The sequence below is a fragment of the Hippopotamus amphibius genome, chromosome 4 (genome assembly GCF_030028045.1).
Source record: "Hippopotamus amphibius kiboko isolate mHipAmp2 chromosome 4, mHipAmp2.hap2, whole genome shotgun sequence".
Lineage (NCBI taxonomy): Eukaryota > Metazoa > Chordata > Mammalia > Artiodactyla > Hippopotamidae > Hippopotamus > Hippopotamus amphibius.
This window is the reverse complement of record NC_080189.1, coordinates 105,269,979-105,289,677: the sequence shown is the minus strand read 5'-3', so window position 1 is coordinate 105,289,677 and position 19,699 is coordinate 105,269,979. Positions and strand designations below refer to the sequence as shown.

At 34.2% G+C, this 19,699-nt stretch overlaps 1 protein-coding gene across 5 annotated transcripts in view; it reads right to left on the bottom strand.

Moving 5' to 3' along the window:
- Positions 1-19,699, bottom strand: part of ZPBP (zona pellucida binding protein) — a 118,333-nt gene that overhangs the window by 28,894 nt on the left and 69,740 nt on the right. For 2 of the 5 annotated variants that reach the window (XM_057733817.1, XM_057733819.1), the window contains one exon: positions 19,296-19,473. In XM_057733817.1, coding sequence (XP_057589800.1) covers positions 19,296-19,473 — 178 coding nt within the window. Of the gene's footprint in view, positions 1-580; positions 687-13,307; positions 13,439-19,295; positions 19,474-19,699 lie in introns of those variants that run through there. The other 3 variants (XR_009053393.1, XM_057733818.1, XM_057733820.1) reach the window with 3 other exon arrangements.

Sequence of the window (19,699 nt, the reverse complement as noted above, 5' to 3'; positions counted from 1 at the left end):
TAACCAAATGAAGACTAATTTGTTTGCAAAATAAGTCTAGTCTCAAAAGAAACTTGGCCTGATAATTTATGGAACTATAATTGATCATATAGGCTTTTCCTTTGTTGAAACTTTTATAAGGAGTCTCAGATAGGACTTTTTTTTTTTTTCTTTTTTTTTTTCTTCTCATTTATTTTTTTTTAATTTATTATTTTTTGGGGGGTACACCAAGTTCAATCATCCACAGACAGGACTTTTAAAAGACCTTTCAGGGCTAGACTTATCACAATTTTTGCGTAACAGATGTAAGTGAATTCCTCCCTTTTCAAGGTTCCCAAAATACCTTGAGTTTTCTATACCTGTTAGTGAGGTAGCCTTTCTAATTTATCTGATAAGGCTGCTGGGAACATAAGAGTTTCTACTGTCTGGAGGGAACAGATAGAGAGAAAATATAAATGTTTCAATCCAGCTTACAAATGTACAAGTTACCAAATTATTGTAAATCATAGTTTGAAGGGAAGGTTTTCCTTACACCTGGAAAACACATATTTAAACCACTAATTTTTTAGATAGAAACCATACAATTTATAACCATATTCACCAGTTTACTCGGTCCTATGTAACTTATCCTTCTTGTTAACACCTTATGAAGCCATCAGGTTTCTCATTAGGATTCTTCAACTTCTTACTCATTTCAGCATTATGGTCTGAAAGTCAGAAACTTCTATTTATCCAAAAGTCCTTTATATAAATCTTCTTGAAGAGGAAACAATTTTACAAAGGCATCAGAATAAAACCACATAACGACATAAGGCTTAAGAAGGCATGCTTAAAATCTGATTGCAAGGCCAATCAATTTGGTTACTGTTGTGACATACAACACTTTAAGATAATAACTAGAATTATGACCGATAACATTTTATTAGGACATATCAGAATTTTAGGAACTCCATATAATTTCTAGAATATCTATAACAATTACCATGCACTAAAATCTAAGATTTATTATTCATTTGACAATACTTCCCATGTAACTTAATGTACCAAATGAACCTAGTTTATATCTCTCTTTGGGATGTTTCAGGGGCCCTTTGAAGCACCCCAAAGTTAGCTAGAGGTCAAAAGGACTTCATCAGAGTTTGTTTTAGGAAGTTTTACCAAAAATACCCAAAAAGGGTTTAGAACACTCAGTCAGAAAGGCTCACAGGTCACTGTGAAACAATAGTTACTCACTTAGCCAAAGTAACAAGAACAGAAAGGTAAGGAAACAAAATCTGTTATCAAAAGGAAGTTGAACATTTTAAGAAAACTTGTCCTCTCAACAGAGAGAAAAGCCAAATTCAAGTTTTGCACCAGCTTACTTCTGAAATTAATTTACTTAACTAAATTTATCTAAACTTAGTCAATCCTGATATAAAACTCTTTTCTCAGGGTCCACTTTCCACAAACCTTCTTAACACTTTCTGTATCATTACTTCATTTCCCATTCAGAAACAGTCACCAGTAAGTTAGATCTACTTTCTTTTCCCTTAATAAAATGTAACTCCATCCCTCATGCCTTCTTGAGAACACACATCCTACTTTTCTTGAGCAACCATAAACTGTCCTTTATGTTAGCATTCTGTACATTGGTGAACATAAATACCAGTGATATTTTCTAAAAACATTTGCTTTCTTTACAGAACGTGGCACCAAGCATATTCATCAATAGTCCTAAATATCCTTTTGTCTCTCTGTAGAAGGAAGCCAATGTTCAGTAATTAATGTTTCAGTATCCTATTTTATTTGGGAATGATCCAGCTAGTCAATAAGCTTTCATCACTTAATTTAGGGCAACTCCAGAATTTCAAGTTACCAGGATCTGGAGAGACTATTTTAGCCAGATATTCCTAAAGCATAATTCTTCTTGACAGAGTTTATCTACTAGCTCATCTCATTTACGTTTTCTTTCCTTAGAAGTTTCTTCACATCAAGTTACTTTCCTTGCTGACAAATTCGTAACAGATATAATAAGACTTTTTTTAGCTTATATTACACCTAGGCACAATAAAAATTTATATAAAAATCATACTTAATGTTGATGACTCTAAAACATGTCTATATTAATCAAACCAACAAGCTTAAGCCACCTTCAATACCAGATATCTGTTTAGTACTGAATTTTCCAGATGTCATGAACCTGAAATTCATTCTGGCCAGATTATTTTCTATTCCTGAGCATTTATATAAGTGTTTAATTAATTTTTTTAAGTCAATTAGCGCTCTTTCATGAATTCCTTTTTGGCAATACCAAACACCTACAGCAAACATAGATACATATGAACACACAGAGGCCTCATAGTTCTAATTCCAAAATTTCAGCGCTGAGTCAAGTAACATAAAAGTCATCAGTCACAAGGGGCTGGATTCAAATTGGCTTCTAGCAGATGGAACAAATCGAGGTAACCTATCTAGAGGTCACCTATCTAGATGGCTAAACCTTTTTACTGTTTTACAGAAAAGATACTTAGGATTTCTATTTATTCTTGACAAGTCAAGTTTTAAATTACTCTCCTTTTTTTTTAAATTTGCATTTAAAAGGACGGCAGAGATAAGGGTTCCTTATATGACCAGATAAGACATTTACCTCTCAAAGGTACAAGCAAGTTCCTCCTAAGATGACTTCCTTTCCCCTTGTTTAATACTTACAAGCCTCTTAAGATAAATAAGGAAGGTTTTGGGAGTGGTAAAATTGGTGGACTTTGGATTATTTTTGGAGCCAGAATTGGATCAACAAACATTAATACCAGTTATTAATCTGATACTAAATAGTTCCCAGTTCACATGAACCTGAAATTTATTTAGCTTAATTTCTCTTGTACTTAGAATTGTTCAATTTGTAAGCACCTATTTTTCCTTAAGCCAATCAAGCAGAGCTCATTTACAAATTAACCTCAACAACAATCAATAACCAAAGACACAGAGACGTACATATATCCAGACAGACACAACGAGAGATCTCAAAACTTCATTTTCCAAATTTAGTCATGAATTAGATATCACAATATAAAACTCACTAATTTATAAACAGTTGGAATAAGAAAAATTTTTAAGGGCTTCTTCCAGTTTTTTTTCCTTTTCAATCTCAAGAATTAGAGATGGTTTAGATATGATATTTGTTCCTGAGAGCTCTGGTCTCAAGGCAGAGGGAGAGGAAATCAGGCTCTCCCTAGTAGGACTTATATTTCCTTAGGGTCAGAATTCTGCAGAGAAATCTTTTTTTCTTCAAGCTAGCTTTTTCTACTGGTTGGGAATTAAATGGGGGTCAAGTAAACTTTCGACTGGCATTGTGTACTTAATTGACGCAATTGAAGGTTCATAATTTCCATTTTAAATGGTTTTGAAAACCTGGTCTGATATAGTTTCAAGTAATTAATTGTTGGTCTCCTCCAAAGAAGTTACTCTATGATTTCCTCTTTTAGAAGCTTCTAGATAACAATCAAAGTAAGCATTCCATTCAGTCTGTTTGATCTTACGGCCAGCTTGTTTTTTTTTTTCCTTCTGTGCACGCAAAAATATTTTTTGGAATATCAAAAGAATGCTAATTTGGTCATTTCAGGTTGAGATCTCCCTTAGTATAACTTTCCCAATTAAGTAGGTACTTGCAAGTATAAGTTTTCGTACATACATAAACCTGGCTGGGGTTTTAGAAAGAGGCTGGCCTTCTGACAGCCCATGTTTCTATGAGAGGCTCTATTTCCTATTTTAAAGTCAAATTTGTCCGGGATAAAAAAACACTAGTGAAATTGTGTGGTGGGCCAGTGCGCTGCTTGTGAGCTTAACTCCTCTAGGCATCACCCTAGAGTCGCTTCAGCTCTATGTGCCTCGGTTCTCCCTTTGGTAGTCTAAGACCACCACGGGTGCTCGGATCGCTGAATGGCCAATACTTATTTGCGACCCCCGGTGAGCAAGTGTTTTAATTAATGAGTGGGTTTCCCTATGGGACCACTGCAGTATGAGGGCTGTGCCTCCACCCTGTGGAGACCCTGAATTCCCTTCAGGGGATGTGGAAGGTCAGCAGCTACAGCAGCACAAAGTGATTTAATTCTTGTACAGGCAGATGGCAAGTTCCAATTTATAGTTGACAATATTAATTATAGGTAGACTGTGATAAATTAATTATATACACTATAACCCTAAAGTAACCACTAGAACAAAAATACACAGAGCTGTACCTAAGACGTCAACAAGGCAGATAAATGGCAGCACAAACACTATTCAATTAATTTAACGCAGAAAAAAGGAACAAAAAATAAGCTGGGGAAATAGAAAACAGCGAGATACACTTGAACCTGACAAAATGAGTAGTTGCATTAAATTGGGTTTAAAGATCCCAATTAAAAGGCAGACACTGTCAGACTGGATTTAAAAAGCAAGATCAAACTGTAGGTTGCCTAAATAAATACATCTTAAGTATGAAGATATAAATTTAAAGTAAGGGACTAGTAAAAGATACAGCATTTGTACTGGCCAGTTTTATGTGTCAACCTGGCTAAGCAATACTCACTAGTTATTCAACCAAACACTAATCTAGGCATTGCTTTGAAGATATTTCGTAGATAAGATTAATGTTTACAATCAGCTGATTCTAAGTAAAGGAGATAACCTGGAGGGACTGATTTAATCAGTTGAAAGGTGTAAGAACAGAACTGAGGGGTCCCTTGAATAAGACATTCTGCCTGTGGACTTCAGCTTCAGACTGTGGCCAAAAGTTTTTTGCCTGCCCTTCCTGAGGGCCTGCCCTATAATCTAGGCCTGGAATTATCTAGGTAGCTATCACAATCACATAAGCCAATTTCTTGCAATAAATCTCTCTCTCTATCCCTCTCTCTCTCTCTCTCTCTCTCTCTCTATATATATATATATATATATAATCTCCTACTGATTCTTTTCCTTGGTGGAACCCTGACTGATAAACCATGATAACACTAATAAAAAGAAATCTGTAGTTGGCACCATTAATATTAGACAAAACAGAAGTCAGAGGAAAGATTATTACAATGAATAAAAAATATCTCATAATGATAGGGGCATGGATATAGCATAAAACATGTTTCAATAAATTAAAAAGTATTCAAATCACACATATTCTCTCTGATAACTGAATTAAATTAGGTTTAATAAAAGAAAGGTCTCTGGCAATTCCCATAACATTTGGAAATTAAACACCACAATTCTAAATAACCAATTGCTTGAAGAAGAAATCCAAAAAGGAGTGCGCATTTTGAAGTGGATGGAAATGAAAATACAACATGTCAAAATTTGTGAGGTGCCACTAAGGGTAGGGAGAAATTTATACCTTGAGGGCAAAAATTATCAAAACGTTATTAACCCCCAAAAATAACCTGAATAGCCACATGTATTAAAGAAATGGAATTTTTAGCAAAATAAAAAAAAAGAAAAAGACAAAAAACACTTCCCAACAAAGAAAACAAAATAAAAGGTGTACTATTTTTGCCTTGCTGCTTACAGTAAAATGCAGGAGGAAAGAGAGAAATTGATGATGGCACTACTAAGCAAAAAGGAACCATCATCCAGTAATTAGAAAGGTTATTACTCTACCCAGATTTCAAAGAATGCTAAAATTAGAAAATCCAATGTTAAAAAAGCAAGATCTAGAAAGAATAATGCTATGGCTGGATAAACTTTTGCTACTGTAGGTTAGGTACGCGATTCATAGATCCACTCAACCATCCTGGAAGAAACCTGGAATTGACATATGGAACTGCAGGAAAGTTCTGTGCCTCCACAAGCTGTCCCTCTTGACTAATGATGTGAATACCCATGACATACACAGGAGAATTGCAAGGTTTTTAAGAATGTTTTACAACAGAAACACTGCTAACTTGGACTAAAGGGAACAGAGACAGGATCAAATTAAAGAGAGTTTTTAGATTTCCAAAACTCTACAAGCAGGAAATGGGCTGGTAGAATTAATCATCTGCAAGCGTGTACTACCCTTCAATAAAAAAGGAATGACTCCCATGGGAAAGTCCTGGGTCCAGAGGTGGACCAAGTCAGAGCCACAGGCCTGTAACAAGGGATAATGGAACCTCCCTGGACCAGAATGTAGTGCCTCTGTGGGTCTAGTGGGCAGAGGATTGAGTTACAGAAGACTATTCTCAAGACTAGAAATATAACGGAATTTCCCCTTCTGAATTTCAAACTTGCTTGGGACCAGTGACCCCTTTCTTTCTTCAAATTTCTCCCTTTCTAATTATTAAATTATTATTATTAACTACCTGAACATAACTGACGTTCATAAACCAACACACTCAACAACTATAGAATATACATTGTTCCCAACAAAATAACTTTATATATGAATAAGTAACAGATTAAATCAGAACTCAATATAAAACAATATTTGAAAAATCTTCAAATATTCACAAAATTTTCTGAGGAGGGGAAAAAAAGGGAAATGTGGTGAAGTAAAAAATTAGCAAAGGCAAAAAAATTAAGGTCCTGCAAGAAAAAAAGAAATAAAAATTGGAGGATACAAAATCTCTAGCAGAAAAGGACTAGTAATTTTGTAAGACATCCCAAATATCTTAAAAATGAACATAAAATGACTATATCTGTATAGAATTATTTCAAAAAAATGAGATTAGACCAAATTCACATCAACTGTGGAAAATTTTCCTTGCAAAAAATACAGCCCCAAGCCCAGACATTTTCATTGATGAATTCTATGACATTTTAAGTAAATACTAATTTAAAAAAAATTAATTATGTTTTTTTTTTCCAGAATACAGAAGAGAGAACATTTGCCAAAACATGCTTTCTTAAGGCTGGCATATTCATAATACCAAAACTGAGAAAGAAATTGTAACAGAATACATAATATAATAACATAAATCTTTAAAATATTAGCAAATTAAACCCAGCACCATATAATGATGAAGCAGGGTTTGTCCAGAGAACAGATATTTCAGTGACTACACACAACTGAGTGTAGTCTTTGCAAAAATATTTCAGAAATCTCAAAACAAAGGGACTACTAAAACCTTCAATAAAAACAAAACAAAAGCAGCAAACTCTGGGAGAGAGGCAGAATATGATTTCTAGAGTAACCACATTATATTATATTATTCCAATGCCCAACTTAAAAAACAAACAAACAAACACCAAAAAACAAGACCTATTAAAGTAACATAGTAAATTGACAGAAATCATTCTTAAGAAAGCTCAGACATAAGGCTTATTAAAAAAAGACTTTAAAACAACTATGTTAAACATGTTCAAAGAGCTAAAGATGTACAAAGAACAAAGAATGTAAGGAAAATGGTGTATGAAGAAAATGAAAATAACAATAAAAGAAAGAAATCATAAAAAAGAAACAGAAATTTTGGAGCTGAAACATATAATAGATGAAATAGAACTGACTAGAAGGGTTGAACTGTGTATTTGAGACTGCACAAGAGAAAAATCAACAAATTTGAAAATGGAACAGCTGAAATTACCAAATCTAAGTTGCAGAAAGAAAAATGGATGGAGAAAAGCAACTACAGTCAAAGGGACTTGTGGGACACCAATATATACATTACGGGAATCCTAGAAGGAGAAGAGAAATACAAAGAAATAATGGCCAAAAACTTGATGAAATACATGAATTGACAAATCCAAAAACACAAGTTCCAAGCAGGATAAACTCAAAGAGACCCATGCCAGCACACACATTATAAGCAAACTGTTGAAGACACAGTTATAAAAAACACTGAAAGCAGCAAGACAGAAGCAATTCATCATGTACATGAGGCCCCACATAAGACTATCAGCTAATTTCTCAACAGAAGCTTTGTAGGCCAGAAGTGAGCAGGAAGATATATTTAAAGTGCTGAAAAAAAGTGTCAACTGAGAATTTTATATTATCCAGCAATAATGTCCTTCAAAAATTAGGGAGAAATTAAGCCATTCCAAGATAAAGAAAAAAATGAGGGATTCTTTACCACTAGATCTGTCCTACAAGAAATGCTAAAGGGAGCCCCTTCAAAGTACAAATGAAAGGATGCTAGACAATAACTCAAAGTCAGATCAAGATATAAAAATCTCTGGTAAAGGTAAACACATAGTGAGTATGAATGTCAGTATTATGATAGTTTTGGTCTATAACCACTATTTTTGTTTTCTACAGGATTTAAGAAACAAACATATAACAACAATTATAAATTTTGTTACTGGGCACACAATATTAAAGATATAATTTAGAACATCAATAATTTAAGGTGGGTGCAGAGTTGTAAAGAAGGAGAGTTTTTACATTTGAATGAAGTTAATTTGATATCAGTTATAATTAGATTGTTATAATAGGATATTATATTTCATTCCCATTGTACCCACAGAGAAAAGAGCTTTACTATATATACAAAGGCAATGAAAAGGGAATAAAAATGTATCACTATAAGAAATCAACTAAACAGAGAAGAATGTAGGAATGGAGAAAATAAGGAATAAAAAAAGCTATGAGAAATACAGAAAACAAATAGCAAAATGACAGAAGTCCTTCCTTATAAGTAATAACTTTAAATGTTAATGGATTGGGGCCTTCCCTGGTGGCACAGTGGTTAAGAATCCGCCTGCCAATGCAGGGGACATAGGTTTGAGCCCTTGCCTGGAAAGATCCGACATGCTGCAGAGCAACTAAGCCTGTGTGCCACAACTACCGAGCCTGCGCTCTAGAGCCTGCAAGCCACAACTACTGAGCCCACATGCTGCAACTACTGAAGCCCAAGTGCCTAGAGTCCATGCTCCACAACAAGAAAAGTCACTGCAATGAGAAGCCCGTGCATCGCAAGAAAGAGCAGCCCCCACTCGCCTCAACTAGACAAAGCCCATGTGCAGCAATGAAGACCCAGTGCAGCCAATTAAATTAAATACATTAACTTAACAAAAAAAATGTAATGCATTAACCTCTCCAATCAAAAGACAGATATTGCAGAATGGATTAAAAGAAAAAAAAAACATGATGCAACAACTGATGTTAACTAAAAAAGACCCATTTAGTTCTAAAACACAAACAGGCTGAAAGTGAAAGAACAGAAAAAGATCTTACATGCAAAGATTAACCAAAAGAAAGCTGGAGTGGTTATACTAATATCAGATAAAATTAACTTTTACACAAAAATCGTTACAAGAACATTATATATTGATGATGGACAATTCAGTTTATCAAGAAGAGATAACAGTTATAAACATATATGTACTTCACCTAACAACAGAGTCCCAAAGTATAAAGCAAACATTGAAAGAACTGAGGGAAAATAGAGAGCTATACAATATTAGTGACTTCAGTAACCCACTTTTAATAATAACAACCATACTAAAAATTAATAATATAGAGCTTAAACAACACTAGAAACCTATGAGACCTACAGAAACGTACAGAGAAGCCTCCACCAGAATAGCTAAATACACATTTTTATCAAATGCACACAGAAAATTCTTCAGGACAGATCATATGTTATATCACAAAAAAAGTCTTAATAAACTGTAAAAAACTGAAATCATACAAGGTGTCTATTATGATTACAATATAAGGAAGCTAGAAATCAGTACATTAAGGCATACTGGAAAGTACACAAATATCTGGACATCAAATAATATACCATTAAACAATTAATCAATCAATTGATAAACACAAGGGAAACAGATACCTTGCAACAAATGACAATAACACAATATGCTAAAGATGCAGCAAAAGAAGTGCTAACTCTAAATACTTAGATCAAAAAAGGTAAGATCTCAAATGATTAAACTGACTTTGCTTAAGGAAGCAGAAAAAGTGAAACCAACTGAGCACAAAGCCAACAGAATGATGGAAATAGTAAAGATTAAAATTGAGGTTAAAAAAAAATATATATGTGTATATATATATACACATATATACATATGTATAGAGAATATCAACAAAACCAAAAGCTGGTTCTTTGAAAAGATCAACAAAAGCAACCACTTTAGCCAGACTGACTATGAGTAAAAGAGAAAAAACTTAAAATACAAAAATAACATATTAGCGAAAGTGGGGACATCACTACTGATTTTACACAAACAAAAAGCAATATAAAACTATACTATGAATAACTGTACATCAATAAATTGGATAACCTAAATGAAACGGACACATTTCTTTCTTTTCTTTTTTTTTGGGGGGGGGGGAGAGTAGGGGAGGTTAGGATTTTTATTTTTGTTTTTTCTTTGAATTTCTTTTTTTTAATAGGAGTACAGTTGCTGGATATATTTCTAGAAACACATAATCTACCAAATTGATACATAAAGAAACAGAAAATCTGAATAAATGTATAACTAATCAAAAACCTTCCCATAAAGGAAAGCCCAGGACCAGATGGCTTCACTGGTGAATTCTACTAAAAGTTAAAGAAGTAACACAAATTCATGTTTCAAATTCATCCAAAAATTCAGAGGAGTGAACACTTCCTAACTCATTCTATAAAACTAGCAGATGAGACACCACAAGAAAATTAGGCCAATATCCCTTACGAATACTGATACAAAAATCCTCAACAAAATACAAGGATGCCAACATATTTAGAGGACTTTATACTGTGACCAAGTGGGTTTTATTTCCAGAATGCAAGGATGATTCAACATACAAAATCTTGATCAATAAAATATACCATATTAACAGAATGAAGGGGGAAAAACATATGCCCATCTCAATTTACATAGAAAAAACATTTTTCCAACGTCAATACCCTTTCATAATAACAATGATCAACTATGTATGGAAGAAAACTCTCTAAACATGTTAAAGGCCATATATGAAAAACACAGCTAACATCATATTCAACAATGAAAGACTGAAAGCTTTTCCCCTAAGAACAATTTGAATGTCCACATTTGCCATTTATATTCAATATTTTAGAAGTTCTTGACATGACTTTGGTAAGAAAAATGAATGCAATTGAAAAAAAAGAATAAAATTATTCCTGCTCATAGATGTCATGATCTTATATGCATAAAATCCTCAACATTCTAAAAACACCTACTAAATCTAACAAATTCTGCAAAATTGCACCATATGAAACCAATATGCTGAAACAGTATATTTCTAAAAGTTAGCAATGAATAATCCAACATGGAAATAATTAAAACAATTCATTTGCTATAGCATAACAAAGAATAAAATGTTTGGGAATAACTTTAACCAAGGAGGCAGAAGATCTGTACCCTGAAAACTACAAAACACTGCTGAAAGAAATTGAGACTTATATTTGGAAAGACATCCTCTGTTCATGGAAGACTTAAGATAAAAATGCTACCTAAAGCAATCTACAAATTCAATGCAATCCCCATCAAAATACCAATTGTGTTTGTGTATTTTTCTTTTCAGAAATAGACAAACCCATCCTAAAATCCACATGGACCTCCAGGATCCATGAATAACCAGAACAATCTTGAAAAAGAAAGATTTGGAGCAATCACACTTCTTGATTTCAAAACTTATTACAAAGCTATGGTAATCAAAACTGTGTGATATTAGTATAAGCACTGACATACAGACCAAAGGAACAGAACAGAGATGCCAGAAACAAATCCTTGCATACACATGTTGATCAACTGATGTCCAACATGGAAGCTAAGACCATTCCATGGATATAGCCTTCTCAACAAATGGTGCTAGAAAACTGAATACCCATGTGCAAATGAATAAAGTTGGACCCTTATATTATATGCAAAAGTCAACTCCCAAAGGCCCCACCACCAAATACCACTACAATGGGGATTAAGTTTCAGCACATGAATTTGGGGGGATACAAATATTCAGTCTCTAGTGATAAGTTTGGTGAAAGGAATAGAGGAATTCTTTGTACTATTTTTCTAACTTTTCTGAAGTCCAACATTATATCAAAATAAAAAGTTTAAAATAATCAATTACCTAGATATATACATCTAAGTAAAATATCTGTAAAATTTCTATAAGAATAATTATATCGGAATACATTTAAATGAACACAATGGGATGTATTTTAATGAAGAGCGCACACACACACACACACACCATACTCATGAAATGAAAGACAATATTGGTAGGACGACAATTCTCCCAAACAGCATTATAGATTCAATGAAGTGGCAATTGAAATCCAACAGCCATTTTTATAGAACTGGACAAGCTGGTTCAAAAGTTTGAATGGAGGCGTAACGGACCTCATAATGCATAGTGACATGTCTTATCAGAGACTGAGACTCTTTAAAAGTTATAACTAATTGTTAAAGGGACAGACTAATGTATCAGTGGAACAAGAGTACTCAGAAACATATCTTCTTTAGAGATACTTCAGTGTAACACTGGATGAAAGATTAACTTTTCAATAAATCATCCTGAGAAACTGGGCTTTCTACATGAAACACAATTAGACTACAACTTCACATAATATAAAAAAATTCAACTGGGATCTCACTATATACCACCTACTCATGCTTAAATGTAACAATTACTCTTTATTCTTCCCTTTCCTCCGACTTTTACATTCCATGAACATTTTTTCTTGATTGTGTCTCTTAAATATATAAAATATACTTTCTATTTCCATGGCCAGTAATCCACTCTGAAACATGTCATGCTTAGTCCTGCCTTCGTTTGTGCAATCTCTCTGCCAGGAAAACTCAGTACACAAATCTTTATATAATCTTCTCCTTTTTAACATGCAGGGCTCACCTCAAGAGTCACTGTTTGAGTGAAGTCATCCTTGACAATCCAATTAATGGGATCCCCCACCCTCAACCCTAGACACTCTCCATTCTCTGTGGTAGTCTGCAATTGAACACACAACCTGGTCCATCACCCATCCTCCTCTGCCCTGCTCCCTCTCTTGGAGCTAACCTCTGTAGACCCCATCACCGGGTTCCTTTCCTCTGGGTCTGGCCACCGGGAAGCTCCATGAGAGGACTGCGGGACGGGGCATTTATCTTCCTCTTGCCTCCTGCCAGTGTTACAGAGTGGCTGCCTCACTGTGCACTTACAGCTCAGCTGCTGTCACGCAGCCCTGGTTCCTCAGATCTCACAGACCACTGTCTCATTCTTTCCTCATCTTCATTCTTCAAGCCTATGGATGGTAACCGCTTCAAGATGCTGTAGTCCCAGGGCCTCGACCTCCCTTAGCCTTGCCAGACAGCTGACAATGGCACTTTCATTCAATCCTATTCAAAATACTAGTGAGTGGACACCGTTTACTGTTTACAGCCTGCCAGGTACACTAGGGTGCATCATATCACCTTGTTTAACGCTCGTTGTTGTGCCTATCATCACATGCAATGACTTTATTCACCTGTTTATAAGCTGCTTGACCAGACAAAATATAAGCAGCAGCGAAGCAACTTGTTCATGTCACTCATCAGTGTATCCCCAGTGCCGGACACTTAATTAGCATGCTATATATTTCTGAATTCTAACACATTCCTGGAGGAATAAAATATAAAAAATGACATCAGTATTACAATAAAGGTATTTATGAGTTGCTGAAGATAAGGAAGATTTGGCTTATAAAGGGTATACTAAGTTATGCTGTGAAGCCAGGGTTTTATTATTGAAGGTTTTACAGTAATGAGATGATGACGTTCGGAATTTATAAGTATATTTGGAAGCAATGTGGGATGTGGACTGAAAAGGAGAAAAAGTAAAGGGATACTAGTTAGGAAAGGACTGTAATCATTCCAGGCACAAGAACATGGAATCCAAATTAAGATGATTCCAGTGGGAATGAAGACAAGCAGATAAATTTGGGTGAAAGGTCCAAACAAGAATTTAACCACATGAGGGCAGTGAGGGAGAGAGAAGGGAATGAGCAGCTGGCAAGTGCTATGCACTGCTGTCCAATAAACAAGCCTGAGTGGCAGACAGATCTGTGAACTCCTGGTAGATAAGGACGTCAGTCTCAGCAGAACACAGCAGCTGAGAGATATAGTCCTGCCTCTACCCAGCTGTAAAATTTTGCTTTTTAATTTTGAAAAGTCACACTAAGAATCCATTACAGGACATTTGAAAATGTCTGTAGTTACACATACACTGTGAGAGAGGTTAAAATAGTGTGAATGTTTTGAACTGTTAAACAACACACCAAAAGATGTGAAAAATCAAAATGTCCATTATTTAAGATTAGTACTCACATTTCTGTAAATTTCTACAAGGAAATAATTCAAAAATAAAAGCTAGTTAGGTATATTTGTAAATAACACAAGATGATAGTAAAAATAGGAAACAGTCTAAATTCCAATATAAAATGTTTAAATGTAATTCCTATGATTAGTTAGCCATTTTTAATAAATAAAAGTAATATGAAGACAGAGTTATATGGAATTATACTTAAAACTTAATGGTTAACAGAAAAAGTCATGATAATGTCATTATTCCCACTCAACTATTTACTGATAACTCTGTTAAAATTACAAATTTATGAAGACAAAAATCAAGGGATACTATACACAGATGATAAACTTGAATCATTAGAGAAAGAAAGCACTTATGTTTATTTTTTTAGCATGCCTTTAGTGTTGTAACAATGATGTTCAAGCCTTAAGGGAAAATTTTAATTTTTTACCTTTTTATTACAAATTCTAACACAAAGAAAAAATAAGACATAAATGTACTATATAATGAATGCTTGTACAGAAAACCTCTGCAGAAACAACTGAGGCCATAACATAGGAAACTGCTACCCCTCAACACTCCTCCTGTGTCCCACCCACTCACACTCCCTCCCCTCCACAAGTCAGCACGAGTCTTCTTCTGCGTCATGGTGATAAATTTCCTTGGATTGCACTATAGTTTTAGCTTTCAGCAGTCACGAATAAATCGCTATACAACAGAGTTTAGCTAGGCCTAAATTACAAGGATTCCGTTGTGCTTAGCTTCTTTTCCACAAGTTATGTTTACAAAATGTATCCATATGGTTGCAATTTCCATTCACCCAGCATAGCTGTTCCTGTATAACATTCCATTGTATGAATATATCACTGTTTATTTGTACATTTTACCATGAATGGACATTTGGGTTGTCTCTAGTTTGGGACTATGCAAAAATATGCTGTGAGGAAATTTCCCTGAGAATCAAACGTCAGATCACAGAATATGTGCACCGTCACGTTTACAATAACGCCACACTGTTTCCCAAGGGCACGATTTATACTCACTCAGGCAGCGTGTGCGGCGCTTAGACTCCACATGCTTCTGAATACCTAGTGTATTAAGACTTTATCTTTTGCCCATCTGACAGTTGTGTAGTAGGATCTCATTTTGTTTTTAATTTTCATTTCCCTGATTACAAAAAGTTGAACATATTTTCATTTATCCATTGATTATTTGGAATTACTCTTTTGCGAAGTACTTATTCAAATCCTTTCCCATTTTTCAAAATTGTTTTCTTTCTAAAAAATGTTTTCTGTGGGTTCTTTATCTGTCCTTGTCTTTTGTTGGTTATATCCATTACAAGTAATTTTCCCATTCGGTGGGTTATCTTTTCTCCCTCTGCAGTATCTTTTGATAAACATAAGTACTTAATTTTTATGTAGACAAAATTAACAATTTTTTAATTAAAGTTAGTAATTTTTGTGTGTTTTTTTGGAAATCTATTTCTGATGCTGAAGACATGATGATATTTTCTTGCTACATTCTAAAGTACTTACAGTTCTTTATATATTTATGTCTGAAATACCTCTGGAAGTGATTTTTTTCCTGCATCCAATCTTAATTTTTTCTATATGGCTTTATATGCCAGTATTACCTGACAATTTTTGTTTTATGTATTTCAGGCCTATATTAAGTCCTCACAAATTCAGAAATATTTTATTGTCACGTCTTCTTGTTAGACTTATCCTTTCAGCATTATGTAATGCCTCCCTGTGTAACTGGTAAGACTTCTTGCCTTAAAGTCTGTTTTGTTGACATCAGCTTTGTCATTATTTCTCTTGATCCTTAGACGTAAAATTAAAACAAGAGTTCATAGTTGCGTGTCTGAGCAAGATAAGTTTTTAGGGTCTAAGATACCTTAAAAACAACTGTATCTGCTAAACAATGCACTTTCACCGCATAATTAAATTACAAAAGTACACTTAACAAATTTATCTCAAGATGCTTAACCTGTAACCTAATTGTTTCTAACGACTGACACAGATACCATATTACCATGAGGAAGCTCCCTGCTTACGCTCCTTGCACAAAGCCTTAGATGTGCAACAGAAAACCTCATTTATAAAGAAAGCAACAGAAAACAACAATGCTGCATAAACTATTAGTGACCTACACACTCATCCATAACAGTCAGTGAGAATCAGTCTCCTGCCTCAGTAGGAGGAAAGGAATCCTATCTAGCTTTATCAACACGGGAGGCTCAACCTTTCATGTGCATCAAACCACCTAGGATGCTTATAAATATAGCCAAGGTACTCCCACACCTTGGATATATTTTTGAGTAGGTCTTCGGATAACTTAGAAATACTGCCATATTTGAAGAGGAAGAAAATGGAGGACTGGGATATTACATCCAAAGAATGTTATTTGATGAGATTAAATAGGAATAAAATAAAGAGGAAAACAAGATATACAGTCTTAAAGGAATAACAGAAACTACAGAAATTACACAGTAAAGCATATTTCAGAATCTGTGTTTTTAAAAAATTCTATAAGAAACAATAAAATATTCTAGCTGGTCTTTGGTTGTAGTATCTTTATAATTTATGAAGTTATGAGACCTCTATAATTCACAGATTAGAACTTTTTCATTATCCAGTGTAAAATGATTGACACAATGATGCATACAGTAAGCAATGCTAAATGTGAAGCTAAAGAAGTACTTTCAGTGAAAATCAATTTAAAATGCTAAACTAACTAGAAATAAGAAAAACAATAGAAATATTAAGTCTCCACATTTATAAGCAAAAAATCTTTACCTGTGATCTAGACGTAAAAATTAAATGAGTAAAGTAAGATCTCCAAAAAAGAAGAAAAGGTCACCATTTACTTAACCAACTGCTGAGAAAGTACATAAACTTCCCTCGCATAACACACATGCTTATCTCAATCTCTGCTGAACATAAACTTGGTGCATCTTCATTTTGGAAGTACATCATTTTACAAAGTAGCTCATATGTTTTATGTGCTTCTATCTAGTATTCCATTTCACACTTGAATGGATTTTAAGTTCATTTAGCATGTTAATTTCATCTTGTAACTACTGTTACATTTTATAGTGCCTACCAATTTGGAGAATGATGCAAATGTTTTTTTTGAGTAGTATGTGATCCAAAATTTTTAGAGTGATAGCCTCATGTAATATAGACAAAAATGACTGTTTATGATGGGAACCTGAAGGTCACATTATACTTAATGGGTTCTGTGCAAAAAAGGGAGCTCAGTCTTGCTTAATTAAGTAGTTTAACAGAAATGATAACAGCACAAAGGTAATGCTAAATTAAAATATTTATTTACCACAGAACGACACAAAATGAGATACACCAAATCATTAGTTGATAAGTATACTGAGCAATGATAATGATCCCATAAAGTTCAAAAATAAATATTATTTCTCTCCTCTATTCAAAGATATGACTCCTGTTGCCACATAAAATTTGAACTCTCGCACTTTGCTTTCAAAGCCTGTCATGCCCCACAGCTCTTCTGATACTAATCCTTTAGTCCCAGTTATGCAAAATCCCCTCAGAAATCTGATGCTGCCCAGTCATGCCCTTGCTTGGGTAGGTACTTGCTAAGCCTGTATCCTCAAAGTCCTACCTCAAGTCTCAAATCACTCAGAAAGCCTTTTCTCAATTACATTAATCTTTCATGATTCACCCTATCCCTAACTTAGTCCGCTTTATATAACCTCCTCTCAGTTCTCTTCCCTGCAGTTTGGCCATATCTTGTTCTCTAACTGCTTCGTGGATGCATCTCCTGTGTCTCTAAGCTCTGTGGACCGAGGCACATATTTGGGAGAGCAAAACAGTACTTCAGAGGTAGAAAATATTTTAGAGATTTATATATAAGTTTTATGATATACTTCTCATGGTATCTGCTGTCAGGAATAAAAGTCTTGCTAATGAACTTGATCAAATGGTACAGCACATAATAACTTGAAGGTTATAATTCCATGTTAAATTAGAATACCTGAAAATTGTGTTATCTGAACTTTTAAAAATGCAAAAGAAATGTCAATGATGAAGTTACTATTCATAGTGATAATTATGATAAAACATTATTTCATGGAAAAGAGCTATGTTTATTTCAAACTCCTTGGAGTCAATGGGATGCAACTATTTAAATTTTTTAGTTTGTCTTAAGTCTTTATTGACGGACAACATAAATGCATTTAACAGACAGCTATGCTAGGTTTTGGTTTCACTGTTTGGCATTGCCAGGATTTTCTTCGCCCTTTTCTGTGCTCTAGTGTGATATGTATAATCACAGATTATCAAAACAGTCATAAGGTTGGCATTCGTTAAGTGCTCTATTTGTTAAATTTGTATTATATTTCCTGAGATAAATTTTCAGTACATTTTGTCAAATTCTATATTCTTAAACAAAAACAAAATTATGGAAAAATAAAGCAAAATCTAACCAAGTTAAATAAAGCAAAGCAAAATAACATTTAGTGCTCTATCATATGGAAAGATTTTTAATCTAACCTAAGATGGAAGAGAAGAGGAAAGGACAGAGAAGACTAAAAAAATGGTACTAATTTAGTGATATGTTAGAAAGTCTTTTAAGACTGAAGATTAATTAGCTCACTCAACAGCTGAAAATAGAAATTTCAAGACTTTGAACCCATGTACTCATCCTGAACAGCCTCTACAGACTCTTCCATATTGAGCACAAAGGTGAAGGAAAGCCAGAGAGCAGCTCAGACCCTCCAGTGCTTGGACCAAAGGTCAGAAGGAACAATTGGTAACAAAGCAATTCAAACAATTACTTTTAAAAAAAGTAAAAAGACACCTAATCTAGACTACACAAATATAAACTCTTCAAAAATTGATCCTAAAAGAATTATATCGTGCCTGTTAAGGTAAATAACTAGGTGTCTTATAACTGGTATTTGTGTTTCCTCCCAGACAACTGCCTAACACTCCAACCCCTCTTTAATATTAAAACAAGGCCAGAATTAAGGTAGCTTTTCTTCTTTTAAATCTTCAGATTGACATAGTCTTTCCAAACATACTACTTCAAACCTAAATGATACTAAAAATAAGTGACAGACATTCACTTAGGCATAATGAAGATAAGCAAATTTTCTTAAGTATAAACCATAAATTCATAGTTCATTACATACCACAGCACTCAGGACATTTTGGGTGTTTCAGGATATTCATTCCATACCCTGGGAAGCAGCGATTAACCCAAACCATTTGGAGAGTACCTTCAACATAGTATATCTCAGGCAACGGCTCTGCATGTCTGCCCAGAACTTCCACTTGTTGATTAAAAAATCTCTCTATGAGATTTTTAGCCTGAAATAGAAACACAGTATGAAAATATTATTATCATATAAATGTAATTTTAGAACAAATAAGAATTCTTATGTATTTAGAAACAGGAGAAACAAATTCTCAAGGTCCTTATTTTTTCTTCAATTCATAGGATACAAATAACACCTGGAAAATTGAAAAGATATCACCTCTAAACCTCAAATATTTCTAAATGTACTGCCAAATACAACACAAAGAAAATATTTCA